This window comes from Papio anubis, chromosome 12 (genome assembly GCF_008728515.1).
Source record: "Papio anubis isolate 15944 chromosome 12, Panubis1.0, whole genome shotgun sequence".
Classification (NCBI taxonomy): domain Eukaryota; kingdom Metazoa; phylum Chordata; class Mammalia; order Primates; family Cercopithecidae; genus Papio; species Papio anubis.
The window spans coordinates 76,784,042-76,810,215 of NC_044987.1; the positions used below are offsets into that span (position 1 = coordinate 76,784,042).

Genomic DNA, 26,174 nt, shown 5'->3' on the forward strand with positions numbered 1-26,174 from the left:
ACTTCTGTATATAAATGGAGAAAACCATTGTTTTTGGTCTCTCACCAAGTATCCTGCCACTGAGGGAGGAGATTTTTTCCTGTAGGGTTTCAACACATCATGCAGGGATAAGGTCTGGGTCAAGAGAAGCTGACACACTTATTTACTGTAAGATAACTGACAAGAAATCTGTCTGTTCTACCTCCTGTATGCACTGAGGATAAAATTACTAAAGATGAATACTAAAACCTCAACTTGTACTTATGTGCGTGCCCACATGCACGCTTTCAGCTGGTGGTCTATTGGGGGTCCCTAGAGAAAGGAAAAGAGCTTAGAGGACTTCCAGCAGAGAGGAGAAATTGCTACAGGTATAAGTGCTACAGGAGTAAGTGCTGGGGCACAGTAAGGAACAACCCTATGCCTCAGAGCCTCCCCTTAGGAAGCTCCATCCTCAGGAGTGAGATGTGCCCCAAGCTGCTCTTTCTATAGCATTCATCCCAGATTTTAAGTTAATATTAATTTCAGGGCCAAGAACTATTTCTAAGCAGTTTATCTGTATTTCCGTTGATCCTCACAATTCCATGAAATAAATTCTATTTATACCTCCTTTATAGTTGAAGAAACCAAAATGAGATTTAACAAATGTGACTAAGGTCAGATTTCAGTTCTCACCCCCGGACATTTGGGGAGCAAGTACTGGAACCCTCATATCTTAGCCTTGGGGGTCCTGTGGTCATACAAGATCACATACCATTTTTCACTCCCAACTGTTGGCCAACTACCCAGCCCTGACAGCTGGGAGTTGGTGAGGGTTCCACATACCAAGGGAATGAACCCCTGGTGTCTTGGCCACAGGCCCCTTTCCGTGTAGGTCGCAGGGAGAGGAAAGGAGAAGAACAGGTGAAAAGGAGGAGAAAGGGCACTTCTGGGGACAAGGGTTCTCAGGGAACACCCCTCTGTGTCTGCCTTAGATCTGTTTCTCCTTCTTCGGCAACAGCCCCCAATTTTCCTTTTGGAACCCACCCTTCCCCTTTACCTAGTCCATGTGGTACTGGATGGGCTTACTCTAAACCCTGGCTACATGGGTGGGTGTGTGACCCAGGTCTGGCTAATCAGGGATGGCTACACCCCCATGTTGAACTAATCAGAGTAAATCCTCAGGATTTAGCTGGAACTATTAGGAAAAAGCGTGCTTTTCTCCCTGGGGTTGCACTACTTGGTAGAATACGTTTAGAATAGCAGAGGCCATCTTGGCATCATGTGAAAAGAGCCCATCTGGGAATGAAGCCAAACAGAGGAGTCCAGAGACAGCACACTGGTTAATCTTATGTGTCAATTTGGCTGGGCCACAGTACCCAGATATTTGGTCAAACACATCTAGAGATTGCTGTGAAGGCATTTTCTAGATAAGATTAACATTTAAATCAGTAGACTTATCCTCCATCATGTGGGTGGGCCTCATCCAATCAGCTGACAGCTTTAAAAGAAAAAAGGCTGATGTCCTCCTAGGAAGACAGCATTCTGCCAATGCACTGGCTTTGGCCCGGAGCTGCAATATCAGCTCTTCCCTTGCCTCCAGCTTGCTGGCCTGCCTTGCAGGGTTTGGCCCTGCTGGCCTCCACGATTGTGTGAGCCAATTCCTTAAAATAAAAATCTCTCTCTTGCTTCAATTTCTCTGGAGACCCCTGACTAACACAGATGGCCAGAATAGATACATCATTTTAATATCTTGATCCAGCCAAACCTGACATCATATACTCCTGGGTTTTTCATTTAACTGGTCCTCTTCAATTGGGTTTCTGTCACTTGGAACCCAAAGGGTCCATTTCAAGAGGGTGTGCTCACATTGACTGAAATCTCGTCTATGCGGGGCTCAGTGCCCTCCTTGGACAGGTGACCTAGGCCTTAAAGCGTGCATAGGAGTTCACATAGGCATGAGGAGGACAGGGTAGAGTGAACACGTGCAAAGACACAGAGAAGTGATGGAGCATGGCAGGCCAAGGAAACCAGAGAGGTTGATGTGGCAGAAGCAGAGGAAGTTATTTGGCAAGAACCGGGGCTGGAGAAATGCTCTGGGGGCCAGAGGATATAGAACTTTGAATGCCAGGCTGAGGGGCACACGAAATCAGATTCTGTACATCCTTCCTTTCTCATCTACTTGAAGCAGTATAGCACTGTGGTTAATGACATGGATTCTGGAGCAGCCCTGCTTGGTCTATACTACTTACTATTTAACCTCAGGTATGTTACTTAATGCCTTGGTGCCTCGGTTTCCCCAATGAAGATAACAGCATTGTCTACCTCAAAGGATTCCATGTAATGACTAAATGAGTCACCACACATTTAGAGTTCAGCATAGTGCTTAACAAGTAGTAAGCACCTAGTAGTTAGTAACAATCTTATTCCTACGAAGGCCAGTGGCAGGTTCCTGGGCTGCAAACCCCAGGCCCCAGAAAGACAATTGCAGCCCTCTACCCTCTCCCTGCATCAGGCAGCCCCACCTGCCTTCCCCAGGTGGCTGCTCTTGCCCGCTGTAGTTCTCACAGAGCCATGGCCAGCCTGGCCTCCAGAGAGCTGGAATTGTCATTGCAGCGACTGGAAAGAACAGGGCTCTCAGCTCTGGAAACAGATTCTTATCCACATCTTGGTCTTGGGAATTAGGCTGGAACTGGGTGAGAACAAGCTTCCCAGCCACACAGGCCCAAAGAGAGTCACAGAAGCACAGAGGCCATAAACTCAGCCCTTTCCCCTCTGACTCCCAGATACGGAGGCGAGAGGCTCAAAGCCAGCTCGGCAAACCCTGGGGACTAGCTGTGGAAAGCAACTTCAATGAGATGCGTAGAATGCCAAAAGTTCAGAGTCAAAGGGCATCCTCGGATTCCCAGGCTTTTTAGGTTTGTGCTTCCACTGGGTGGTGCAGAGAAAGGGCACCTCTGCCACCAACTTAGGGGGATCCTAACAAATCATTCCCTCCTTGGGTTCAATTTTCCTGAGCATCCAGTGATGGGGGGTTGCGGGTCTAGGGTGGCAAACAAGGCTCATCTTGTAGGCCAGATTTGATGAGTGGTAAGTGGCTGCCTCGCTGGCTGGTTAGACAGTGCTGGCCCATGGGCTGTCCTTGCCCTAGTTTTAGCCCTAAAATGCTCAGTCTTGGTCACTGAAGTGAATCCTGATGTCTGGTCTAGTCCTCCCACGGACTCCGGCCCCAGCAGTTTTCCTGCAGCTCCCAAAGCGAGTCAGGAGCTGATTTAGATTCTCTATACAAATTCTTTGGCTCTTTCCCTTCTTACCTGGTAAATGTGAGTGTCTGCTGGAGAGAACTATGCACTCTGGGTTCAATGTGGGACAACTTTCTAATGAGAGTTCATTTCCTTGATGACAATGAAGAAAGCGTCATAAAAAAGGAAGCTGAAGCCCATCATAGCCTACACACTTTGCCAGCCCTAGGTGACCTCCTGGCTTAGGGCTATGCCATCTACCTTCCCCACCTCCTCTCAGTCCCCCTTTCTGCCCTGCCCAGTGCTCATCCTCCCTGCCCTTCTCCTCTAATCAGGAGCTCAAAGCCTCTTTATCGTCTCACTCACCAAGTCCCGATAAGCGCTGATAAACTCATTCACTCCAGCAGCAGGTGAGTTTCTAATGGTAAGATTCCAGGCACTGACCAGCTGAAGGCCTCAGTAGAAGTTTTTGCAGGTCACAAGAGGAGGTGGCCACCACCTAACAGCAGAACATTCACTGTTCTTCAGTGGTGGGGAGAAGTGTTCTGCCAACAGTCTGGAATTTGAGACATTCCGATGGGAGCTGCCTTGCCCTCTAGAGCATATGGTGGAAATGGGAGCGCATAGTCTCTGGGACCAGAGTGCCTGGCTGGAATCACAGCTCTACTACTTCCTCACCGTGTGACCTGGGGCAAGTGACCTCACCTCTTTGTATATCAACTGTCTCTTAATAAAATGAGGTTGTTGATGATAATAGTATCTGCCTTATGGAGTTGTTGATGAGATGTATGAGCTGAGTGCTTAGAATAATACCTGGCACTTAGTCAATGCCATCTGAGTGTGGGCTGCTATCACCAGGCCCCTGAGAGGGCCAGGCATGAAGCCCAGGTGTTGCAGTTTGAAAGGGCAAACAAGGGTCTAGCCTACACCAGGCACATGGGTGTCAGCAAAGAGGAGCTCCCTCCTCTTACCTGGGTTTCAGAATTTTCTCCAGAGCCAGGTTAGGTGCTAGACAGGAAAACACAGGGAACTCGTCTGTGTGGCTGCTGTCTCTGAGTGCCAGCAATTTGAAGGTCACTGTGGCTTTGTCTTCATCAAGCACATCAGAAAGCCTGGCAGTTTCTCTGCTCCCTCTCTCTGTCCCTACCCACTGATTTCTTTCAGTCCCACATGGTAGTCACTGCATTTTGGTCTGAGCCACTCTCCCCTGCCATGATTCTGGGAGGTGTTGGAAGTCTGTCTGTTTTATCACCAAGTCCTCGGGATCCAGCTTGGTTTGCATCCATTGTGGGATGAGGTGGGGGATTCAGCTGAACATAGTGCTGAACCTGGGGGATGGGCAGTGGGTGTGTCCTCGAGGGGCTCTCTGCAGTGTCCTACCTCAGGAAGGGGTTTCCTGTGGTCCCCTTACACAGAGGCACTCTCCCTCAGACTGCCTTCTCTTGGGACCCCAGTCCACCTCCTTTCCATACCCAGGGTTTGGTGGGGGACGAGGGACGTCGTAGTCATCCTCTGGTAGGGGTGGTGATCATGACTTGCTGCCCACGGTCCTTGCTGCCTCAGCAGCCATGTTGGGTGGGATGTGACCCCACCCCCGGCCACAGTTGATTGGACCTGTGACTGGTCCCTAACTCAAGGGTCGCCCACTCAGGTGATTTGGCCTGATCAGATTCTACTACAGGAATGTGGAATGGGGAAACAGAGATGGGGTCAGGCGAGTCTTGCTGACACAGCCCCACTCTCTTCCTCAGAGTTAGCAGCCCTGGTTCCTGTCACCAGAAGAATTTTGATGTTCCGCCTGCTGGGCCCTCGAAGCCTTCCTGCCTCAAGCCCTTGCATCTCCTACGAGCTTCTGTGGGATGCACTTTCACGGAGGGAGTGGACCCTGCCATCTCCCTCCCTCACATGTTGTCGTGGTGACCTCAGGAGAAGCATTGGTGGCCGTGATGTTCTTGAAAGAAGCTGGGGCACCCCATATCTTGAGGTGACCCTTCAGGGCTCCTGCCTTCAGCTCTGCTTTCTGGAATTGAGCAAAATCCCTGCCACACAGACTTCATCTCCTACCATCTCTGCTGAGAAGACACTGAAGCCCAGTCCAGCCCATCTCCTGCTTTCTCAACCCTCTGCTCCGAGCCAGCCCTGGCCATCTGATCACATCCTTCATGTCAGACCCAGATCACAGCACTGGGATCTGTCTATCACCCTTGAATAGGGGCCACAAACCTTATGGTTTTTTGATTTGCAGCCTTGAATCTGCTGCCCAAATCCATACTCACTCCTATAAGCTGGAAAAGAAATGTTTATTTTATTAATGAGCTCAGAGTAAGGTATGCAGTGACAATCCTATCAGCAATTAGAGCAGAGGCCAGAGGAGAGGGATGGAGAGAGAGAGACTCCAGTGGGGTCTTATTAGGGTTCAAGGAAGGAGTCCCCCAGGGCTGGGAGAGACCGAATTCACTGGGCCAGAGGAAAGGAATGAGAGTTTGGATCCCTGAGATCTTCTCCCAAACGGCTGGCTGCTCCCTCTCCTCCATGTTGGCCTTCATTAGAGTGGCCCAAGCTGTTCCTTATCTGGCTCTGGTTCAGGGCCAAAGGGAGTTTGAGATTCCTGGGTGCTAGGTTCAGGTCCCAGGGATGCCGTCTGGTGTGTGCAGTATGGCCTCTCTCAAGGCTGGTCTCAAGGCTTTGTGTTCAGGAGGTGGGGCCGGAGCTCACTGTTTTCTAGGGGTGAATTTGGTTTCCCCTTTTGGACTTCAGAAGAAGGTCCTGTAGGGAAGCAGAAACATCCCAGGTGGGTGCAGGCCTTGTGGGTACACACTCAGCCCAGCCAGAGCAAGGCTCTACAACGGGGAGCACCCACCCTGGCAGTATGAGGCTCTGCCAACCTTTGGAGACCCCTCTGGGTGCAGGCCCCAAGTGGCTACACACCAGCCACAGCCACAGCACACAGGAGGCCAGGGAGAAAGCGGGAGGGACACCTGGGATGGAGGGAGGAGGAGACTAGGAGGAACAGGGACAACAGTCCCTTGCAAAAGGCAAGTGACAGAAAACATAGGGCCACGCAGGCCACCCCAGAAGCCATGGTCTAGCTGGCCATCTGTCTTGGGAGCATGAGGCCCTAATGTTTTAGGAAAGTTGTAACAGAAAAGTCAAGTCCAGGCTTGGATCTGCCCCAGATGCTGCCATCTGTGGCTTCAGGCCACACCAAACACCAGTTTCACAGCCACCTGCCAGCTCTGTCCACGGGCACATCCCTATCACAGGGGGAGAAACACATCCCACAGCTGGGCTCCGCGGTATATCCCACAGATAGAGCCCACAGCCAAGTAAGGGAAAAGGCAGAGAAGACAGTTTGTTCTGAGCACGGCTCAGGCCATGACAGGGCACAACAGGACAAGAGCAACTCTAATCCACCAACCCTGGTTCTTTGGACCAGCCTTCAAAACCTCTTAATAGCCCTGGTTCTGGCCAAGTGTGGGGGCCAGGGTGGAGCAGGAGCTCCCAGCCGGTTGGCATTCACAGGAAGGGGAATTTTCACATTCTGTTGAGGACATCTCTTGGGGGCAATTCCAGCCAAGCTTCCTGTGGGTTCCTTCAGCCCCACATGCCTGGTTCGAGGGCATTCTCCCACAGAGAATGGTGCCCAGGGCTTCATCCTGCTCATTTGGGTGCTGCTTGGGACCCAAAGCAGGTCCCAGGGCCGTGATGAGTCAGGACACCTGCGTCCCAAGCAAGTACTACAGACTGGGCTCTGTAGAGGGAGGGGAGGGCTTTGAGTCTGAGGAATTCCACTGTGGCCAATAGCAGACCCTGGGCAGCACTTCAGGGATGGCGCCTTGTGTACTCTCCAGACACCAGTCCAAAGAACCTGCTGACAGCGTGGGCAGCAGATGGCCACTGCACACAGCAGGGACAGACAGGGCCCTCTGGCCCGCCTGCCTATTCACCGTGGGCTCCAGCTGCAGGAGGAACCCGTGTCTGTGCACGGCAGCACGGTCTTCAAGGAGCTTTCGGACCGGCTGGGGGCTTTCTGCTGCGGAGGAGGGAAGAGAGGCACTATACACACAGAGCAGAGCAAGAAACACAAAACAGGCTTGGTTACTCCCAGGCAGAGCTCCCTGGGGCCTCTCCTTTCACTGGGCTCCTGCCTCGGGTTCTGCCTAGCCCTTGGGTTCCAGAATTAGGAGCTCCTGGACCCTGGTTTCTCCAAGACACGTGTAGAGCTCAGACTCGGCTGGCCACGGGGAGCAAGCAGGCCCAGCCATGACAGGGAGGCAGGGCATGGCCAGTGAGTGGGTGAGTGGTGGGTGGGTGAGGGCTAGGGAGGTGATGGGATGAGGTGAGGATGGAGTTGAGACACCACACAGAGGCAGAGAAACAGAGAAAGGCAGACAGATAAGAATGGATGCAGAACGACAAGGACAGAGGAGCAGGGACTCAGAGACAGGGATGGAGAGAAACAGGAAGAAAGAATAGGAGACAGTAAGAGAGAAAGGGGACTGGGATGAAGGGGAAAGAGGGGGGCCGATAAGAGGTTGACAGGAAGGAAGGAGAGGGCAAAAGACAGAAAGACAGAGAGGGAGGAGAGGAGAAGACAGAGAGATCCACAGGACAGAGACAGACACACAGGGAATCACAGAGAGACAGACTAGGCCAAAGCTCCCTGGAGATCCCACAAGGTGGGGACAAAAGCCTGTGGCCCTGGCTGCCTAGAGGCACAGTATGAGTGAATGCAGTAAGACATCAGGAAGACCTTCCAGAGAGTGAAGGATGAACACAGACACCTTCTAACCATCTACTAATGGGGTAGGGGATAGAGTTCTGAGTGGGGAATAACAATCCTGAGTCTTTGTCCCAACATCACTGCTTACTCGGTCTAAGACCTCATGCCTCAGTTCTCCAGAGTAGAGAAGAATTTGGACAAGACTGCCCGGGAGGCAGCTCAGACCCTGCTTAAGGACAATGACTAAGCTCTAGTCCTGGAGTTTTCTAGGAGCTCTGGCTATGAGAAGCTGTGTGCTTGGGCCATTCCTTCAGGCTGGGAGAAGGCTGGGGGTGGGCTGGAGAAAGGTGGCTGAGATTCTGGAGAAGGAAGAGGAGGTTTCAGGCTAGGTGGCTGCACATACTTACAGCTCATCATCATACTCCTTTGGGGGGCAGACGGCAACCACAAGGTCGATCCAGTCCTGTGGGGAGAAGCCGTGTGACTCTGGGGCACACTCAGTTGGATGGTGTGTCTGCTCCCGCACTCCGTCCCCATTTCTGGGCCCCATGGTCCAGGATCAGCCAGCCTGCACCTTCTTCCCATGGGCACACATGGGCCCCACTGTGGACTGCCATGGTCTGAGGATGTTTCTAGTCTCTGAGGCTTCGGGACTATAGAGGCCAGGGCTGCAAGGTGCTCGAATGACACTCAGCTCCCAAATGTCGATCTATGGACCGGGGACAGGCAGCAACCTCAGAATCACTTGGGGGAACTTCTTAAAAGTGTAGACTTACAGACTTGGCCCCTAGAAGTCAGGGGTGAGTCCTGGGAAATAGTACTTTTAACAACCTCTCTAGGTAATTCCGATGCACTTTCTGATGCACAACCAAGTGGGGTACTTCTGGCCCAGCTTTTTGATCCTAACACCTGAATCCCTTTTACTGCCATCCTTGCCCCTCATTCCCTCCTTGGCTTGGATGTATCTCCTGAAAAGTATCAGAAATATTACTGGGCCCCTCTACCATGAGCTAGTTCCTAATATTGAGCTGAAATCTCTCTCTCTCCCCGTCAGGACTTCCCTCCATCCAATCCAGGTCTTCCCTCAAGAATCAGAGAGAACACTTCTGCTCCCTCTGCCCTAATGCAGACCTTCAGATAATCAAAGATAGTCATCATGTTACCCGTGAGTCTTCTCTTCTCCACATCCCATCCTGTGGGTCCCAGGACCATCTGGTTAGCTTCCTCGGCACTGAACTTAATACCTCAGGCTCGGCTGCCTGCATACAGTTGCACAGGTTTTGCATTGCACAACGTGAGCAGGCACCATTCACACTACAGTCTGTAAAAGGGCACCCCCTCAGGCTGTGCAGTGCACAGCCTGGGCAACCTTATGCAGTGGCTCTGACCCAGGTGGGTGTCTAATGATCGCAGAGCAGATTCCCACCAGACCCTCCTTCATCCTGGGTTCTCTGCTTTTGTTAATGCTTTCTGGTAGCCCCTAGAATTCTCTTGATTCTTGTTCAATGTGCACTTAGAAAATACCTTAAGTGTTTTTCTTGGGTGACCTGTCATGCCCTGGCTTCTGGAGTCTGTTTGAGCCACTGGCTTTTTGGTTCCAAGGTCAGAAATTGACATTTATTTTTCTGAATCCCATCTTGTCAGATTTAAACCACTGGCTGGATGGGGTATGTGGGTGTCACCAAAGTGTTGCCTGGACCCCAGATGCCTGCCCTGGGATGCGGCATCTGATTGTGAGGCCTAGCTGCAGAGCCCAGGGTTTGAGGCAGGCAGGTGAGGGAGGAAAGGACGGAGGGGGCTTATTCTTACCCCACCCTGATTCCAGGCCTTCTGCAGGGCAGCCTCAGCCTCCGCCAGGGTGTAGTCTGTCACAGTCTTGCCGTTGACTGCCATGATCTCGTCCCCTTTCACAATGCCACCTGCAGGCAGATGAGGCTGATTGGCCAACAGGGCTGTATGTGACCCATGCCTGGCCCAGGGCTTGGCAAAGAGGGGTCATTGCCGGACCGCAGAAGAGACCTGAACCTGGGTTCTGAAAGGTCATGTGGACTCAGAAAGCATGAGGGGAAACTAGCTACCTGCTTAGTGGCTAGTCAAAGGGCATTTCATCCCTATCCCATCTACATCCCCTTACCCCAGCTCTGGAGAACCGGGACATCATTGATGATGAGCCTCTGTTACCACAGAGGGAGACAGACCTGCATTTCCAGCACAGTAAGAGGCCTGAGTCAATTCTGCCAGCCGGCCCTCCCCGTTGCCCAGTCACGCTGGCCTCTTCAGGTCCCTGAGCTGCCACTGCTGTCTCCTGCGGCAGAGACTTCATGTCGCTGTTCCCCACCTTGCTTTCTCTTCTTCTAGGTCTGAGAGGAAATGTCAGAAGGGGCTTCTCTGACCCCCACTCAGTCAAATGTAGATCTTGCCTGTTTTCTCATAGCATCCCAGTCTTTTCTTATTTGGCATTTTCCACAATTTGTAATCATTAATCTGTTTGTTTACTTGTTTACTGATGGTCTCTCCCACCATGCTGTCAGCTCCATGTGGGCAGGGATTGTCTTTCTGGTTCACCATAGTATCCCCAGCACTTAATATAATGCCCGACACAAAATAGGATCTCAGTAGATATTTGCTGAATAAATGAATGCTGTAATAAGGTGCTCTTGGAAGAGATGCCTGGGATCTAATACTTATGGGGAAAGCTGAGTTATAAGCTGAACAGAGCTACCCACTGCAGGATTTGTCAGTCTTTAATGTGCTAACATGCACTGCGGCTTTCCAACAGGTAGACAGATTGTGTGTCGTTTTCCACACCTCTTCGACATCAGAGCCCTTTTTGGAGGAATTTCTCCTGGTCCTGATGTCCACAGAACATTCTCCAGGTCACATTGAAATAGATCACCCAGGAGACTTGTGGGCATGAAGGCCCACAGAAATGTGGTGTATGATACTGACAATGGCGGCCATGGCGGCTTAAAACACGTGCTCCTAGGAAAGTCATCAGTGGCTGGTTATGTTCAAAGCGGTGCAAGACCAAACCACAGAAAGCAGTTGCCTCTGTGCAGGGCAAGGGGGGATGGGTGACTTTCACCTTTTCATTTTGTACAAATCCAAGACAGAGTCTCAGGGGTAATAAGGCAGTGGTTGGGTTAGGGCTTTGTAAGTGGGAAGGACCCAGGAGAGTCACCCATCCATCCTGGTCTCCTCTCTCTGCTAGACACAGCAGGCAGGTATCACAGAAATGTCACCAGGTGACAAAAGAGATGAAGACAGAAGAAGAAGGGGGGGCCTGGGTGAGCACTGATGGGTTGGGGCAGCTGCCCAGCTGGGCAGGACCCCCTTCTATGACTGAAATGAAAGCTTAGAGTGTGAAGTCACTGAGGGTATGGGTGCTGAGTTGGACTTGTACCCAGGGCTCCCAATGCCCATACTTCACCTTAGTAACCCACAGAGGCCTGGTTGCCAGCCCCCAAGGGCCTTTTCCCCTGTTTCCTGCCCCTTACCTCTTACCACCTCCATTCTACCTCCTACAGCTTGTGGTACAGCCTGGCTCCAGCCTAGGACTGCCTGGAAGGGATTTGCTCATAGGATCCCCCACTCTGGCCTGGGAAGGTAAGAGGCCTGGGGCTCCTCCTCCAAGGGCACCTACATCTCCACAAACGGCCACAAAGGACTCAGGAGCTTCCTTGACACGGAAGAAGAAATCACCAATGGAGGGGTTTCAGACACTGACAGGTGAAGAGGGTGATGGTTTGAAGCAAGAGACTGTGCCTGGGTTCTGCAAAGGTTTCACTCATCAGCAGAGGGTGTTTTTGTAGATAAGGGAAAAAGAACAAAACAAAGTGAGAAGAAAGACACAGGGTATGGGGGCCTCTGGCCCTCTGGGAAGGGACAAGGCTGCAGAAGACCTCTGACAGAGGTGGCACTTGTGCTGGACAGTAAAGCAAAATGACCAAACTGCCTGAATTAAATCCTGCCTCTGCCTTCTCCTGGCTGTGGGTCCATGAACAAATACTTTAACCTCTCTGAGCCTCAGTTTCCTCAGCTGTAAAATAAGAATCATAACAGAACCTGCTTTCAGGGTTGTTGTGAGGATTAAGTGAGTTAATATCCATGAAACGCTCAGACACAGGGCTGTGAGCCAAATGAACATTTTCTGGCACAAATAGCTTCTGGCTAGTTCTGGCCAAATGTTTGGCTCTTACCACCACTGAAAGGACAGGTAAGGTTTTAGGGGTTTCCATGTACTGCTCCTCTTCCTCAAAAGCCCTTTCTCTCCTTCGTGAGGCTGACATTGACTGACGTTCAGCTCACAGTTCACCCTTCTGAGGAGTGCTCCTGGCCTCCCACTTCCTCTTGGTGGGTTAGGGGCCCCTCAGAGTCCCCACAGCTTCCCTCCGCTCTGAGTTCCCCGTCAGCCCTTAGCAGACCATGCTGTGACTTTCAGTATGTGGCAATTCTGAGCCTGTCTCCAACCCTGGCTGGGGACTGCTGAGGGCATGGTAGCATCTGGCTTGGCTGTGTACTCACAGGTCCCGGCACCATCCCATATCCCCAGGGATTGGACAGGCAGTCGGATGAATGGACCTGAGTGGGAGGGCGTCTCTCCAGCACCATCAGCCCACTCCAAGTGGTCACCTGTTTGCTTTCCTGGAGGGCCCCGTCTAATCTCTGTTCCAGGAACAGAAAGCTGTTCCTGGAAATCAGTCACAAGATGGTGGAGGGAGGCTGCGGACACCAAGAGGAAAGTATCATCCCCACACCTGGGTGTGGCTGGTCCCCACTCACCGTGCCGCTCAGCAGCTCCCCCCTCGTACACAGCAGAAACGACCACCTTCCCAATGGGGGAGTCCACACCGCCTTCCAGGGCCAGGTCTAAGGATCCCTCCTGGTTAGAGGAAAACAGACCTTAGGGAGCCAAGCAGACAGCAGCCTGTGGACCCCTGGGCACCAAGGAGTCTCTTGACAGAGCCACAGTAAGAGCGGGAGAAGCCATGGGGCCACCGGCAGTGCCATCACGAGAAAACGTGGCCTCGGTGCCAAGTGGGGCCTGGGTATGTGGCCCTACAACAGAGGGGCATCTCCATAAGAGAGGGGAGGACAGTGGGGACCTGAGAGGCCACCCAGGAGTGACCTTGAGATTAGAAGTAGGGAACCAAGGCAGGAGGGGCAGGCGCAGAGAGGGATGGCGGCCCACCGGCCTCCACATGCCCAGGTACCTTCTTAATGCGTAGGAGCCGGACGTCCTTCCCCATGATCTGCTCTGGGGTGAACTACAGGGAAAAAGACAGTGGGAAGCTTTGAGCTGGCCTGAAGGATGGTGCTGGGGGTAGGGCTGGAAGAGGAATCCAGGCACCTATGGGACATGGGCCCCACAGAGCACATGGGCAAGGGGACCGTGCCCAGCCCCACCCATACTGGTCTTCAACTGGGGGTTCCAGGCCCCATGGGGACAGTGGACACACACACGTGTATGTGCACCATACAGTTCACACTGGAATGCCCTTTGGAAGGAACCTTCGTGGGAAGAGTAGCTGGGGCATCATTGGGCTCCTCTGTGCCCCACCTCATCCCAGGACCCCAGGGCCCGGAATGCACCACTATCAAACACTCTAACCCCACCCTGCCCTGTTCCTGGGGTTTCTCCCCCAGGAGAGAAGAGTCATCTCTTACCATGGAGTAGGGGTCGAAGCCTTCCTCATATTTCCGGAAATCCTGGAAGCAAAGGGAGGGCCTTAGGGCAACAGAGCAGAGGCCCTTGAGGGTCAGGGCCAAGGAGGAGGAGGGTGAATGGTCAGAATCCAAGGGTCAGAAGTGAGGGGCAGGGCCGGGGAAGGCGGGGCCAGGGTGGGGGATGCAGACAGGAGGCTGGCAGCCCCAGCAGCCAGGGCACTCCTGTGCAGGGACAAGCAGGAGGCTGAGGAAGACTTTAGAGGATCTCGACCCTGCCCTGCTTCAGCAGCACAAGCGTCAGGGGCTGCAGGGGCACCAGTGACCTCTAGATGGTCTGGAGAGGCAGCATCTGCCTTGCTGAAAGTCTCAGCCCAGCCTCAAGTCCTTTAGGCCCCACCTCATCTCTTCCAAGTCTCCACTGGAGCAGGCCCAGACCCTGGGGGATGAAGCCCAGGGTGTCTCCACCCAGTGCTCTGACCCCACAGGAGGGGACCATGCAGCTCAAGAGAAGGCTGTTCCTGGAAATCAGCCACAAGATGGTGGAGGGAGGCCGTGGACACCAAGAGGAAAGCAGGTGGTGTCAAGAAGCTGTGCTTGCCTGGGGCTTGGCAGTGTTCTCCTGTAATGCTCACCTAGAAGGCAAGAGGCCTCCCCAGATTCTGGGGAGCGCAGGTTGGCCCTTTAGCTAGGGGAGAAGGGAGGACACACAGCTCAGGGGACCTGGCTTGATGGGGGATGCTGTGGGGACAATGGCTCCAGGCTGTAGAAACAAGACAGTGAGGTGGCACCTGAACACATAGTGAGGTAGTGCCTGAACTAGGTGGCCTTCCTTGGGAGTCATACACAGTGAATGGGAGCCAGGGGCACCCCCAGGCTGAGGGGCCAGGATGCTAAGCACAAGGGCAGCGGAGCCACAGCTGGTTCCCATGGAAGGTGGGAGCGGAGGAGAGCCCCATGGCAGGCCTCGCTGTCTGAGTGGAGGCACCCGCAGCATGCAGGTCCCTAGACCACACCAAGTGTCCCCTGGGGCCCATGGTCTGCATGGCGGGGAGGCCACAGACTCCTCCATCCTCAGAATGCACCAACTAAGTTCCAGGCACAAGACGAGCACCAAATATCAGCAGACAGATCCCTAAGCATCTGCCTGGCATCCCTCCTCACTTGCCTTAATCACCCAGGCTCAACCCCAAGAGGCCATGAGCTTAGCTCAGCTTGGAGGCTACATCCAGGTCAGTGTGTGGGCAGCAGACAGAGGAGGGGGCACAGCGAATGCACGGGCAAGAGGGATCATTGGGCAGGGTGTGGAGTCGATGCTCTGTGACTTTGAGGGCCCTACTTGCTCTGGCTGTTTCTCCTGGAAGGCTGAGCACTGCTGGCTCTGGCCTCCTTGCTCCATGATCCTGAGAACAAGCTCTCAGGGATGAGCCAGATGGCAGGTACTTGTGTTTTGTGTGAATTTAGATCAGAGACTCATAAGTCACAGCAGCTGGTCAGCCCTTAAAGAGGCAGCCCAGCCCCGCATTCAACAGAGGAAGAAACTGAGGCCCAGAGAGGTGATATTCATGCCCAAGGTCACCCAGTCAGTGGGCAGGGGAGCAAGGGTTTGACTCCAACTCTGGAGCCTAGACTCTGCACTTCCCTGCCTCTCTCCCTGGGAGGGCTGTTTGTGCCCTAAACCGCCAGGTCCTGGAAGGCCTCTTTTGTGACGACAGTGCTTTAAGGCAGGATGGCGCAGTGTTTAAGAGCACAGGCTGTAGAGACCAACCTCCTGGATTCAAATCCAGGGATTGACATTAGCTGTGCCATTGTGGGCACATTTTCAAATCTCTCTGCTTCAGTTTCTCATAGAGAAAATGGGTATGAGAATAGCACTTACCACCCAGGGTTGCTGGAAAGATTAAATCGACAAATCCCTGGGCTGGGAGCAGCCTCTTTTGCTGACACCTGTGTCTCACTGCACAGTTGATACCGTCCCTCTGCTCCCTGCCTGTAGTCAAATCAGCCTGTGGTCTGATGGTGGGTTATCAGTGAGGAGGCTGGAGAAGCCTGGGCTGGCTGCAAGATCTCCCTCTGTCCTGGGGTTTCTTTCATTGGTGATGAAACAGCCAATCCAATGGTTGGCTCTGTGGAGGTACCCCGGGAGGCAGGTGGGTAGGTGGCTGCCTGCCTAATGCCGCTCAGAGGACCAGCAAGGACTTCTATGCCCCTGTGCATAGGAGTACCCTAGGCACAGGGAGGACCTCAGCTACCATCTCTTCCCTGACGCTGGTTCAGTGTCAGGCAGGGTTGGTGAAGCTGTGATCTGCCCGGAGGAGAAGAGGGGAAGGTACAGGGAGACACCTAAGCAGCCCCTTCCCTCTCTCCTAGGGCTGGAGCGAGGGCCCATCTTAGCCTCTGTGGGCCTCGGAGGGTTCCTCCTGCCCTGCTCCTCTCTGGACAAACAGCAGCAGAAGAGGTGAGTGCCCAGGGATCCTGCTGCTTTCTCAGCTCATGCATGGGGTCTTACAAGCCCTGGGTCCCCATCTGATATGAAATCCTCCCCAACCCCTGCACAAGAAATGGAGGACACAGCTCTGGCCTGACGCTTGGTGGCAGATGGGGCCGCTGTGGACCTGACCAGGTACTCCCAGAGACAAAGAAGTGGCACAGAGTGGGAGGGATGCGGGGTGGTGGGGAGACCCCCAGACACACAGTAGGTATCAGTTTACTTGTCTGAATGCTGTCTGATAAACCACCATCCTCTTCAACATCTCCTGTGGCTGCCAGAGGAAAAAAAAAGTTCCACACTGGATGTTACCAATAGGTCTTGTCTGCCCCCTGGTGCCAGGCCTCGGGCCTGCCAGCCTGGGGCTGCCCTGCCAATGTCCTCCCCGAGCAGACAGTCTGGCTTATGTTAAGGGCCTGCTCAATGCCCACAGATGCTACCCAGTTGTCGTCAAGCAGACACCACCCCTTGACATTAGCCAGAGACCATGACATGGATGCATCTGCAGGCTGTCCCAGGAGCAAAAACTTAGCTCTCTGGGGAGCTGACGGGACAGCTAAGGCCCAAAATAAATATCTCAGCTGTCCTGCCTTGACATTTGGATAGAGTTTCCTTGAAAGGGAAGTTAAAATTTTGACATGACTATCTTCTCACTGTGCATGGGAGGCCAGCCAGTGGTTGGCACCTCTGGGAGGTGCACACGAATCCCAGCTCCCTTAGCTGTCAGTAACTGAGGCTGGTGGACATTTCCCACTTCCCCAGGACCACACCTCAGACTCCCAGTCCCAGTGAGAGGTAAGAAGTAAGTTGGAGAAGGGGAGCGAACCTGCTCTGGCCAGTTCTCCATCCGAGGGTGTTTCTTGCCAGGCCACAACAGGCCTTAGGGCAGGGGCCAGGGCACCTGGAATCTCTGTAGGTTTTGGCATGATGGCAATGAGGGCAAGAGTGTGGGCTTTGGAGCATGAAAGGCATGAGGGTAAGTATTAAGTCCAGGCTCTGCCTGGGGCACCTGGTCCCCCTCTGGTAACCTCTCTAAATCTCCCTTTCCTCGAGTGTTAAACAGGATGATCACAGGAACCATTCCACAGTTCTGCTGTGAGAATTAATTGAGGCCTTGCTGAGCCTGGCACATAGTAGGCTCCTTCACAGGTCTTAGTGAATATTATTACTTTTAGACAGAGCTCCAGGCTGTTCCATCAAGTGGGAAACAGAAATTCCATTGGTCATGCCAACATCCACTTACACCCATGTGGCCTCATCTCTTGGCCAATAAGAAGGTTAAGAGATGGCATCTGTGATCTGCATTTTTGTCCCACCTCACTTGCCCTCCACTCCAGAGACAGCAGAGCCCAGGGGAGGTAGCCCTGGTCTGCTCCTCTAGAGACAACCTGGAGGGGACTCAAGGGGCTTACCAGAACTTCAGATTTCACAGCTGGCCTGTAGATGAAATTGGGCTCCTGGTGGACCATGACAGGTTTGGAGATGGTGGACACGCCAGGGCCTCGTGGAGGCTGTGGGCTTGGGCAAAATGTCTACAGGAGTTAGTTTAACAGGGACCTAGGTGAGGTCATGGTGGGGTGGCCAAGGCCAGCCATGCTACTTCTACACACATGCAAATCTACACCCATGCACATGCGAAGCCAGCCTGGTTCATTCAACCTGCTGGAGGTCCTGGGGCTGTGATCTTCGCAGAGAGATGAGAAGTCCATTGGCCACAGTGTGGGCTGAGACCACAGAAACTACTGAGTGGCTCTAAGAAATCAGATGCTTGAGCTAAAGCCTGGCTTGGGGTTGCCTGCAGCCAGTGTCACCCAGGAGACACACTTTCAGACCCCTCTCTCAGTGGTCATGGGTGCTATCCAGTGTCCCTTGTCTTTAAGGGCTGTCTCTTTGGCCACAGCTCCAGTCCCTGGACCACAGTGTGAAGCATCTGCTGTTCCTAGTGGGTAGGCACATAGTCTCTAGAGGCCATGGGGTGAGGACCAGTAAGAGTGGCATCCAGGGGAGCTGATGCAACCTGTCTGCTTGGCTCTAACCCACTTGATCTCCTTGGGCAATATGTATCAAATCAGTTCACAACCCTGCCCCAAGCCCTCCCAAGAGTCCCCATCCACTACTGAGCTCATTGGCCTGACCCCCAAGGCCTTTCATGAGCTTCTCTATCTTCCTTTTCAGCCTCATCTCTCACTCCTCACCACCCTCCTCACACTGCCTAGCTTTAACCTCAAAAAAATGCCAGGCTTTCTTGCCTTGAGGCCTTTACATGTGCTCTTTCCTTCTTCCGCTTCACCTCCCAGGTCTTAGGTTGGGCATCACTGCCTTCTGGAAGCCTCCCTTGAGCTTTCCTCTCCTCCACCCCTCTTCCTTATTATAGCACCTGTGCTTCCTCCATCTCCACCCTGATGGTGTGGTAGGTGCCTACTTTTCTTTGTTCCCCACCAGACTGTCTTGAGAAGGGAGACTGCAGCTGTCTATCTAGCAGGGGCTCCCAGTGCCCTGCATAGTGCCTTGGCATATAGTAGATGCTCAATAAGCATGTGCTGAATGAATAAATGAATGATTAAATAGTATGGTGAGCACATGGGACAGTGCCTGTGGATAGATCTGGCCCTGAAAACCCCCCTATGGCAGGTGCTGGTGTGCAGGCACAAGTGTCAAGCCAACACAGGCGTTTGTTTCCATGACTTGGGGCCTGCTGGTGGCTGGGCCGACTGTGTGGGCGTGTGGTCACTCACACTTCCTGCTGCAGCACTGATGACACCTTGCCAGGGGCATGCAGGGAAGAAGAGGGTGGGTGGTACAAGGGTGAGAGGTGGGCCAGATGAAGCCAACCAAACAACAATCCCCTGGCCTTTGAGGCTGGGACAACCCTGGCTTTGATGTCGCTTACGACATTTACGGTCCAGTTCTTCAGAGGCTCCTTATGTTGGGGGCTTTTTGCCTTCCCTGGGCTCTGATCAGGAACTAACAGTGGGAACTTCGTGATGCCTTGAAGAATCTGAGAAATCTGAACTCCGTCTTGAATCTTGACCCTGACTCAAAGTTTTGCTGAGACTAACTGAGATTGCTAAGATCCCAGGTTTGTAGCTTCACCCAAATTTTCTTGTACTCTGGACTATCAATAACCATAGTTAATGTCTACTGAACATGCACGATGTGCCTGCCTCTCTTGCCATTCTTAACTTAGAATGTGTTCATATATTAACTTATTTGATTCGAATAGGTAGCTGCCGTTAACATTCCTATTTTTGGACAGGGATGCCCAGGCTCAGATAGATGAAGTAGCATGTGTTCAAAGTCATCTAGCTAGTAAGTGGCAGAGCCAGGATTCAAACCCAGGCAGTCCGACTCCCTGCTACTCCAACTTGCCATATTTATGTTCCCTGCACTTACAATGCCCTTGCTCCCATCCTCCACATGTTGCCACCCCTCAAGGCTCAGCTCGTAAGCCCTCTACTCCACAGAGGTGTCTTCAACCTTCAGTTAGAATGAATCCCTCCCATAGCGCATGGCTTTTGCATATTTTATAGCAGAAGCTTGCCTGGGCAGCAGCTCATCCTTCAGATGGCAAAGTCCTGGAAAGCACAGGCATGTCAATTTCCTCCATATCCTCTTCAGCACTGCTCCCCTCTTCCCCTCACAGAGAGAGGCCCCAGGCAGGTACTTAATCAATGTGGAATCAAATTTGTTGAGGAAAAGCCTGCTCATCTTGATGGAGGCCACTTACAGAGAAAAATGTGCAAGGCTAACTCAGCCCTAGAAACCAGCTCCTGGCTGGGCTCTAGGGGAAGATGTCCCCAGAAAAGGCAGATTTCTTCCTATCGAAGCTGCAGGGCTCACAATCCCAACCAGAGGTCCGGAAAGGGTCCCTCTGAGAGTCTCCCGCTGGAAGCTGCAGCCTTGCTGGCATCTGGCACTTTCTTCACTCCCACCTTCCTTGTAAGCTCTCCTGAGTGCTCTGAGATACTTGTCCCATTCTCCATGCAGGAACTCAAATCCATGCAGGGACGGTTAATAAAAACCACTGGTCAGGTGCTATTGACTATGCCCTCCCTCAGCAACCCTGCTACCGTCAGCTGACATGAGATGCTTTTGCACTGACTCAAGCCTGGCCTCATGGCTACGGGAGCGGAATAATATTTTGCTTTTCCCTTCATGGGATCCAAGCTCCGTGTCTTCCTCAGAGATTGCATGTTTCAAAATAGTCTTTGGATTACGAATAATTAATAAGAAATATGTCTTTTTCAGAAAGACACTGTTCATCTTCCTAACATCCAAGAAAAACATTCCTATTCTTTTAATAGTAAATTATTTCTAGGAACTCTCTCTTCATTTTTTCTATAGCGGGAAATTGGCCAGAAATTTCTGGGTGTTACACTTCAAGCAGTGCAGTTGGCCAGTACTGTAGAAAACGGCACTGGAGTGTCCTAACACTGCATTTGATGGTACAGCGTTACCCGTGCCCTGCTTCCTCCTCCCCTCCCTTTTCTCCTGCTAGATCAGGAGTCATTTCCCACATTCAAGGCTTTCTGGGATACTATCAGGAAAGGACTGGATGTGACAGAGTGCTGGCTATTCATTAACATAGCCTTCCAAGTCCTGCATTGAAAGTTACCAGCCTACACTAGCAAAGAAGAGCCAAGAGAGAGCAATGAATATCAAATGGACACACTGTTGCTTACCCCAAAGGTCCCAGGTCATTCATCATACAATATAGCACTTCAAAATCAGTGGGAACCATATACATGCAGGATGTCCACACATGCACACGGAGGGGACATTCCTGGAAAATGGGGTGAGATGATGTTTCTTTCTGTCTCCACTCCCAGGAGCAGTGGAGGACATGGGAAACAGCAGTTCTCCCCACTCTTCCTACTTCCAAACATAGCATGCAGAACAGGGAGAGTACCTTTGGGGTGGGTGGGAAGCTCCGTTCAGGGACAGGGGAGTTGGTGGGCTTCCCACTGTGGTTCTTTGCCTCCCAGTCCTCCACTGGATTGCCTGTGTCCCCAGTGCGGAAGGGGTGGTTGCCCAATGCTTCTTCCAGTGCCGAGGGCAGTGGGCGGGTGGGAGTGAGGTCTTGGGTGGGAATGGATGGAGGGGGAGGGATGGGAATGGGGGGTGGAGTGCGCTGCACCCATGGGGAAGACGAGGCACTCACATGGCCAGATGAGGGAAGGACAGGGGGCGCTGGGACCTTGTGGGGTGGGTTGGAGGGTGGAGGGTGGGGCATCACAGGCAAGGCAGAGGAAGTCTTAGGGGGATAGTAGAACATGTCCAAAGGGATGTCGTCCAGGTCAGTGGTGTGCAGGTGCAGTCCGCCTGCGAAGCGTCTCAAGGGTGGGGCCAGGGGAGACACAGAAGGCAGAGGAGGTGGGGGCCCTGTGGTCATCTGGGGGGATTGCAAGGAAGTTCTGTAATTGTGACTCTGATTAGCGCTCCACTTTGCAATACATCGAGCACTATGCTCTTCTACTCTGTTTCTCTTGCTACTGGAGACCCACTACCTTTAAACCAGCACAATGGGGTGCCAGTCCTCTGCCACCTGGATGCCCAGCTGAGCCTATACTAGGCTGCTGGTAGAGAGTACCCAAATGCAGGAGAGCCCCAAGTTATGCCATCTGTGGGTGGTAAGGTGTTCACATAGTTCATCCTCTAAACTGGACTGCCCTTGAGAGTGTAAGGGGGACTCTTAGTGATGATGCCAGGACAACAGGCTTAACTGGGACTATCTCGGATGAGCTGGTACTTAGTGTCACTCTGGGAGTATACCCAGAAATACAGACATATCTCTCCTCCCCAAGAGGGGAGTGGGCTGATAGGGGTGGGCCTGGACAGTGGATGGGCACCTGTGAGGCTAGTGGCATTTGCTAGTTGCCATCTCACCTCCCACTGTCCCCCAGTGAATCATTCTGAAGGCAGCAGGAGGGTCTGTGTGGAAAGAAGGGCTCTGTTACCTCTGAAATCTCATTATCAGCAGAGGAAATCTGCTCGAGGCGTGTTTGACAGAGCCTCTCCACCCAATATTGAATCTTTTCCGATTCTTCAAGGTCTTCCCGCTCTGTCTCAGACACCTGGGACCCAGGATCGGCGCAGAAAGGAGAGGACAAAGGGCACATTTGAATAACATGTGGACAGAAATAGCATGAAAGCACTCCTTTAAAAACTCCAGAGTACTGTGAGGTGCATCAGCTATCTAGAAAGAGACCTGGGCTTGTTCCAACTGGCCCTCAAGGAGGTGGCAAGGGAGAAGAGAGTGGCGGGGTGTCAAGTTCACTAAGCAGAACTTGTAGGCAAAATCAGAAAAGGGGCTTATGTATTGTGAGGGATTAGCTGGATCCCGGATCCCCATGAACCCTGAGGCTCTTATGATTTTCCCAGAATGGTGTTTTTTAGCCTCCCCCAGCACATTCCAAGAGTTTAACTTGACTCTTTTTTTTCCTGCTCCATTCTGCCTTGCCCTCAGAAGCACAATCTTATTTTTAATTTTGTAGCTAATTTGTTCATAATGTCAGACCTAATGAATTTCACATTTTCCAGGACTTCTCTGGTTTTATAATCTAATCAAATTGGCATTCTGATTCATGGATGCGTTAAAGAGAAGCAGAAACAATGATACCTCCTACAGCCGGGGAGTTAAGGTTACCCATCTCACCTAGCATAGGAATTATTCATGGTGGAAGGTTGCTTTGGACATGTCTTCAGGGGAACAGCCTCAGATATATTCCCAGGATGATGAGGTCGAGCCTCAGACACACCCTATGTTGATGGGAGCAGCCTTAGACTCATAGCCTGATTAATTGGGAGATAGCCTCAGACCTACCAGCTGCACAAAGGGGTTAGTCTCAGACCCATATTCTCAGAGCCAAGCTAAGTTGGGTGGGGGGGTCTGGTCTTACAATAACCTGGGAAGGGAGGCCAGAATGATTCAGATTTGTAGACAGGTCAGTGGAAGCATAACTTCAAAGCTATAAGCAAGGCAGAAGGGTTAGCCTCAGACCATACTCTGAGTAGCCTCAGAGCCATACCTAAGATGGAGAGGCCTAGCCTTAGACTCTGGTGGGGTAAAGTGAAGGGGACAGACTCAAGCCTCTAAGCCAGGTGTATCAAGGGCTAACCTGAGACCTACCATCTGGTCAGAAAGGCTAGCCTCAGACTCACACCTCCCGAGCAAGGAGGCTGGTTTCAATTCCTAAGCCAGGAGCTAACCTCAGATGGCCCTGAGCAGGTGGCACGATCTCTCTCTCCAGGCTGGGGAGCAGGGAAGGGCTCACTCCACCCTGGTACGCCATTTGGGGAGAACAGCTCCAGCTGGTCCTCTGGGAGCACATGGGAAACGACCACATTGTGTCCTAGGGATGCTTGCCTGGCCTGCAGGCAGGACACGTACCTCCTGGGCCAGCCGGTTGATCTTTAGCTGCTTTTCCTTCTCCAGCATTTCCTCTTTCTCTTTGTAAAGCTTTTGCTCAAACTCCAGTTCTTTCTTATTCTTTCTCAAGTCCTGCAGGCTGTCATACTTGGCTTTCTTCTTATCTTTTCCTTTCTGAGTAGATGTGGCATTGTTTATATGACAAGGATTACAAATAGTGTCGACAGCACGGCACACAGGGCATCCAGTCCTCAGATAACACAGCCATCTCATGGTGAGCCCCTCCCCCAGCTCTGTCTCACCATACTGGACATCAGACCTCAGGTTTAGGACAGGAAGGCCACTGTTACCTACTGCAGAGTGGGAGACACATTCTCTTTACCAGCCAGAAAGACTGGCTTATTAGTTCACTAACTAACTGTGTGACCTTGGCTAAGTTCCTTAACCTCTCTGGGCCTGATTTGCCTCATCTCCAAAATGGTAAAAATACCTCCCCCACAAGCTTGCCACCCAGTGCCAATGAAATAGCATCTATGAAAGAACTTTGTAAAAGTTTTATATAAATAAAAATATAAAATAAAAATAAATAAGTGCTATATAAATAAAGGACATTGTGTTGATTTTCCAGTATCTGGCACATGCCTTCTGCATCATCTCATGTTCAGATTCACAGATGCATCCTGGGAGATTCCAGAGAAAATCTGGGAGGGCTGGCAAGCCTCATCTGTAGAGGTCCTGTCCTAAGCTAGAGGTGGTGGGAGTCACACTCAGACCTGGAGGCTCAGAGCCAGGGACATCAGATTTTACTCGCATGCTTAAACTCTGAACTGTTTCACCCTGGAGAGTCTAGACCCACAGTGTCCTCTGAACTGGGCCCCTTTACTGAGGGCTAGCTGGAAACTGCAGGACTGGGAGGCAGAGGACGGAGAGAATGGCTTAACTGCTTTATACTCACCATCAGGGTTCTAGAGGATTTGGGGAGGGACATGAAAGGCAAATAGACTCCTTATTTTTCCTGTAGGAATTAGACCCACCGAGCCTGCATTCCTGGCTGCTTCTCTCATGGGGTTGCAGGGAAGCCAGGGACTAAGGCAGGAAGAGAATGATCATTTATGAACTGCCTATGTGCCAAGGGATTTACACCAATGATCTCCTATGTAGGTTTATCCTCATTCTTTGGTGAAGGGGCTGAGGCTCAGAGAGGTAAAGTCCCTTGTTCAATGTCAGACATCTTGTAAGTGATGGTGCCAGGATTTGGACCCGAGTCTTCGAGGCCCCAGTTTTTCTATGGTGCCCTGATGAGCTGGGGCAAGGGAAACACGTCAGGAGGGAGGGTCAGCCCCCATCATGCACAGCGTGGAGGACACAGCGAACACTCAGGAGAGGGGCAGCAGAGACAGCCCACACCCTGGGCAATTTCTGGGGCAAAGAGGAAACTCCCTGTTCACTGAGCTCACTCACGGCCCCAACGAGCCTTCTGGGGATCTGCTCTTGAATTTCCTGAATCATCGTAGCCTCCAAGGCCAGGAATGAGGAACTGAGCTCCCTAGCAACGGACACACAACATTCATCCACAGCTGGAGGGACTTGGTGGGCCATTATGGACCTCTGAGGACTCTTCCTAGCTCCTCTTCTAAAGACACACACCTCCGTGCACTGCTAATGTGCTCTGGAAATGGTCACCTCTGGGACCCACCTCCAGAGCAGTGTATGAGCCTCTCGAGAAAATGGTTCTCACTGCTTCAGAGTGCTGTTTGGTTCCTTGCCTACCTTGTTCACTAAACTCAGTTGACAGATGAATCCCTGCCATCGTAGTAGAGATTCAGACAGCAATTTCCCAAGAGAAGACAGAAACATGGCCTAATGGTAGCTTGCTAGAGTAAGAGCCTGGCCTCCTCCAGGACCACCATGAGGAGAATGGCCATTCTGTTGCTTTTAAAAAGGAAAACTACCAGTGCTAAGATTATAGAGTCAGGGCTTCTGGGCGGGGTAGTAGTCAGTTTCTGTCTCATGCCCAAGAAAGTCACATCTGTACAGATGCAGAGGGCAGGTTGCCCCATGGCATTTCCCACTGATCTCAGACTAGCCCCCCACACGTTACTTAGCTGTGTGTGAATCTGCCTTCCCTGCCAGACGGTGGGCTCCTGCAAGTAGGGCTGGTCTGTATGAGTGACTTAAGCAATTCTGATGAAAGGGCTTAGTCAGAATCATGAATCCTTCAGGCCCCGGCATAAATTCTGTGGGGCCAAAGGCCTGGGAATCTTGAGCCCTAGAGGGATTTACTGCCAAGGTGGAAATAGAAGACACTGAATTTTTATATTATTATTATTATTTTCTTGAAACAGGGTCCCGCTCTGTCACCCAGGCTGGAGTGCAGTGGTGCAATCTTGGCTCACTGCAGCCTCCACCTCCAGGGTTCAAGTGATTCTCCTGCCTCAGCCTCCCGAGTAGCTAGGATTACAGGCATGTGCCACCACACCCGGCTAATTTTTGAATTTTTAACAGAGACAGGGTTTCACCCTGTTGGCCAGGCTGGTCTTGAACTCCCAACCTCAGGTGATTCACCTGTCTCAGCCTCCCACAGTGCTGGGATTACAGGCATGAGCTGAATCTTTCTATTTTTTAATAAGGGGAATTTATGCACAGATGATCATGGCCATAGATGCCCACTTGCATTTCCTGGGGACTTGGCGTTCCAGCTGCTGGGAGACAAAGAGTCTGTCACGGCTCTAG

General features: G+C 52.1%; 1 protein-coding gene across 3 annotated transcripts in view; it reads right to left on the reverse strand.

Moving 5' to 3' along the window:
* Nucleotides 1-5,478: 5,478 nt before the first annotated feature.
* Nucleotides 5,479-26,174, reverse strand: part of USH1C (USH1 protein network component harmonin) — a 50,359-nt gene continuing 29,663 nt past the window's right edge. For 2 of the 3 annotated variants that reach the window (XM_009186477.4, XM_021925990.2), the window contains exons 16-21: nt 13,588-13,629; nt 13,134-13,187; nt 12,703-12,802; nt 9,730-9,839; nt 8,328-8,383; nt 5,479-5,963 (exon numbers count right to left, since the gene is read on the reverse strand). In XM_009186477.4, the coding sequence (XP_009184741.2) occupies nt 5,951-5,963; nt 8,328-8,383; nt 9,730-9,839; nt 12,703-12,802; nt 13,134-13,187; nt 13,588-13,629 (375 nt within the window). In that variant the 3' untranslated portion in view covers nt 5,479-5,950. The other variant, XM_009186479.4, reaches the window with a different exon arrangement.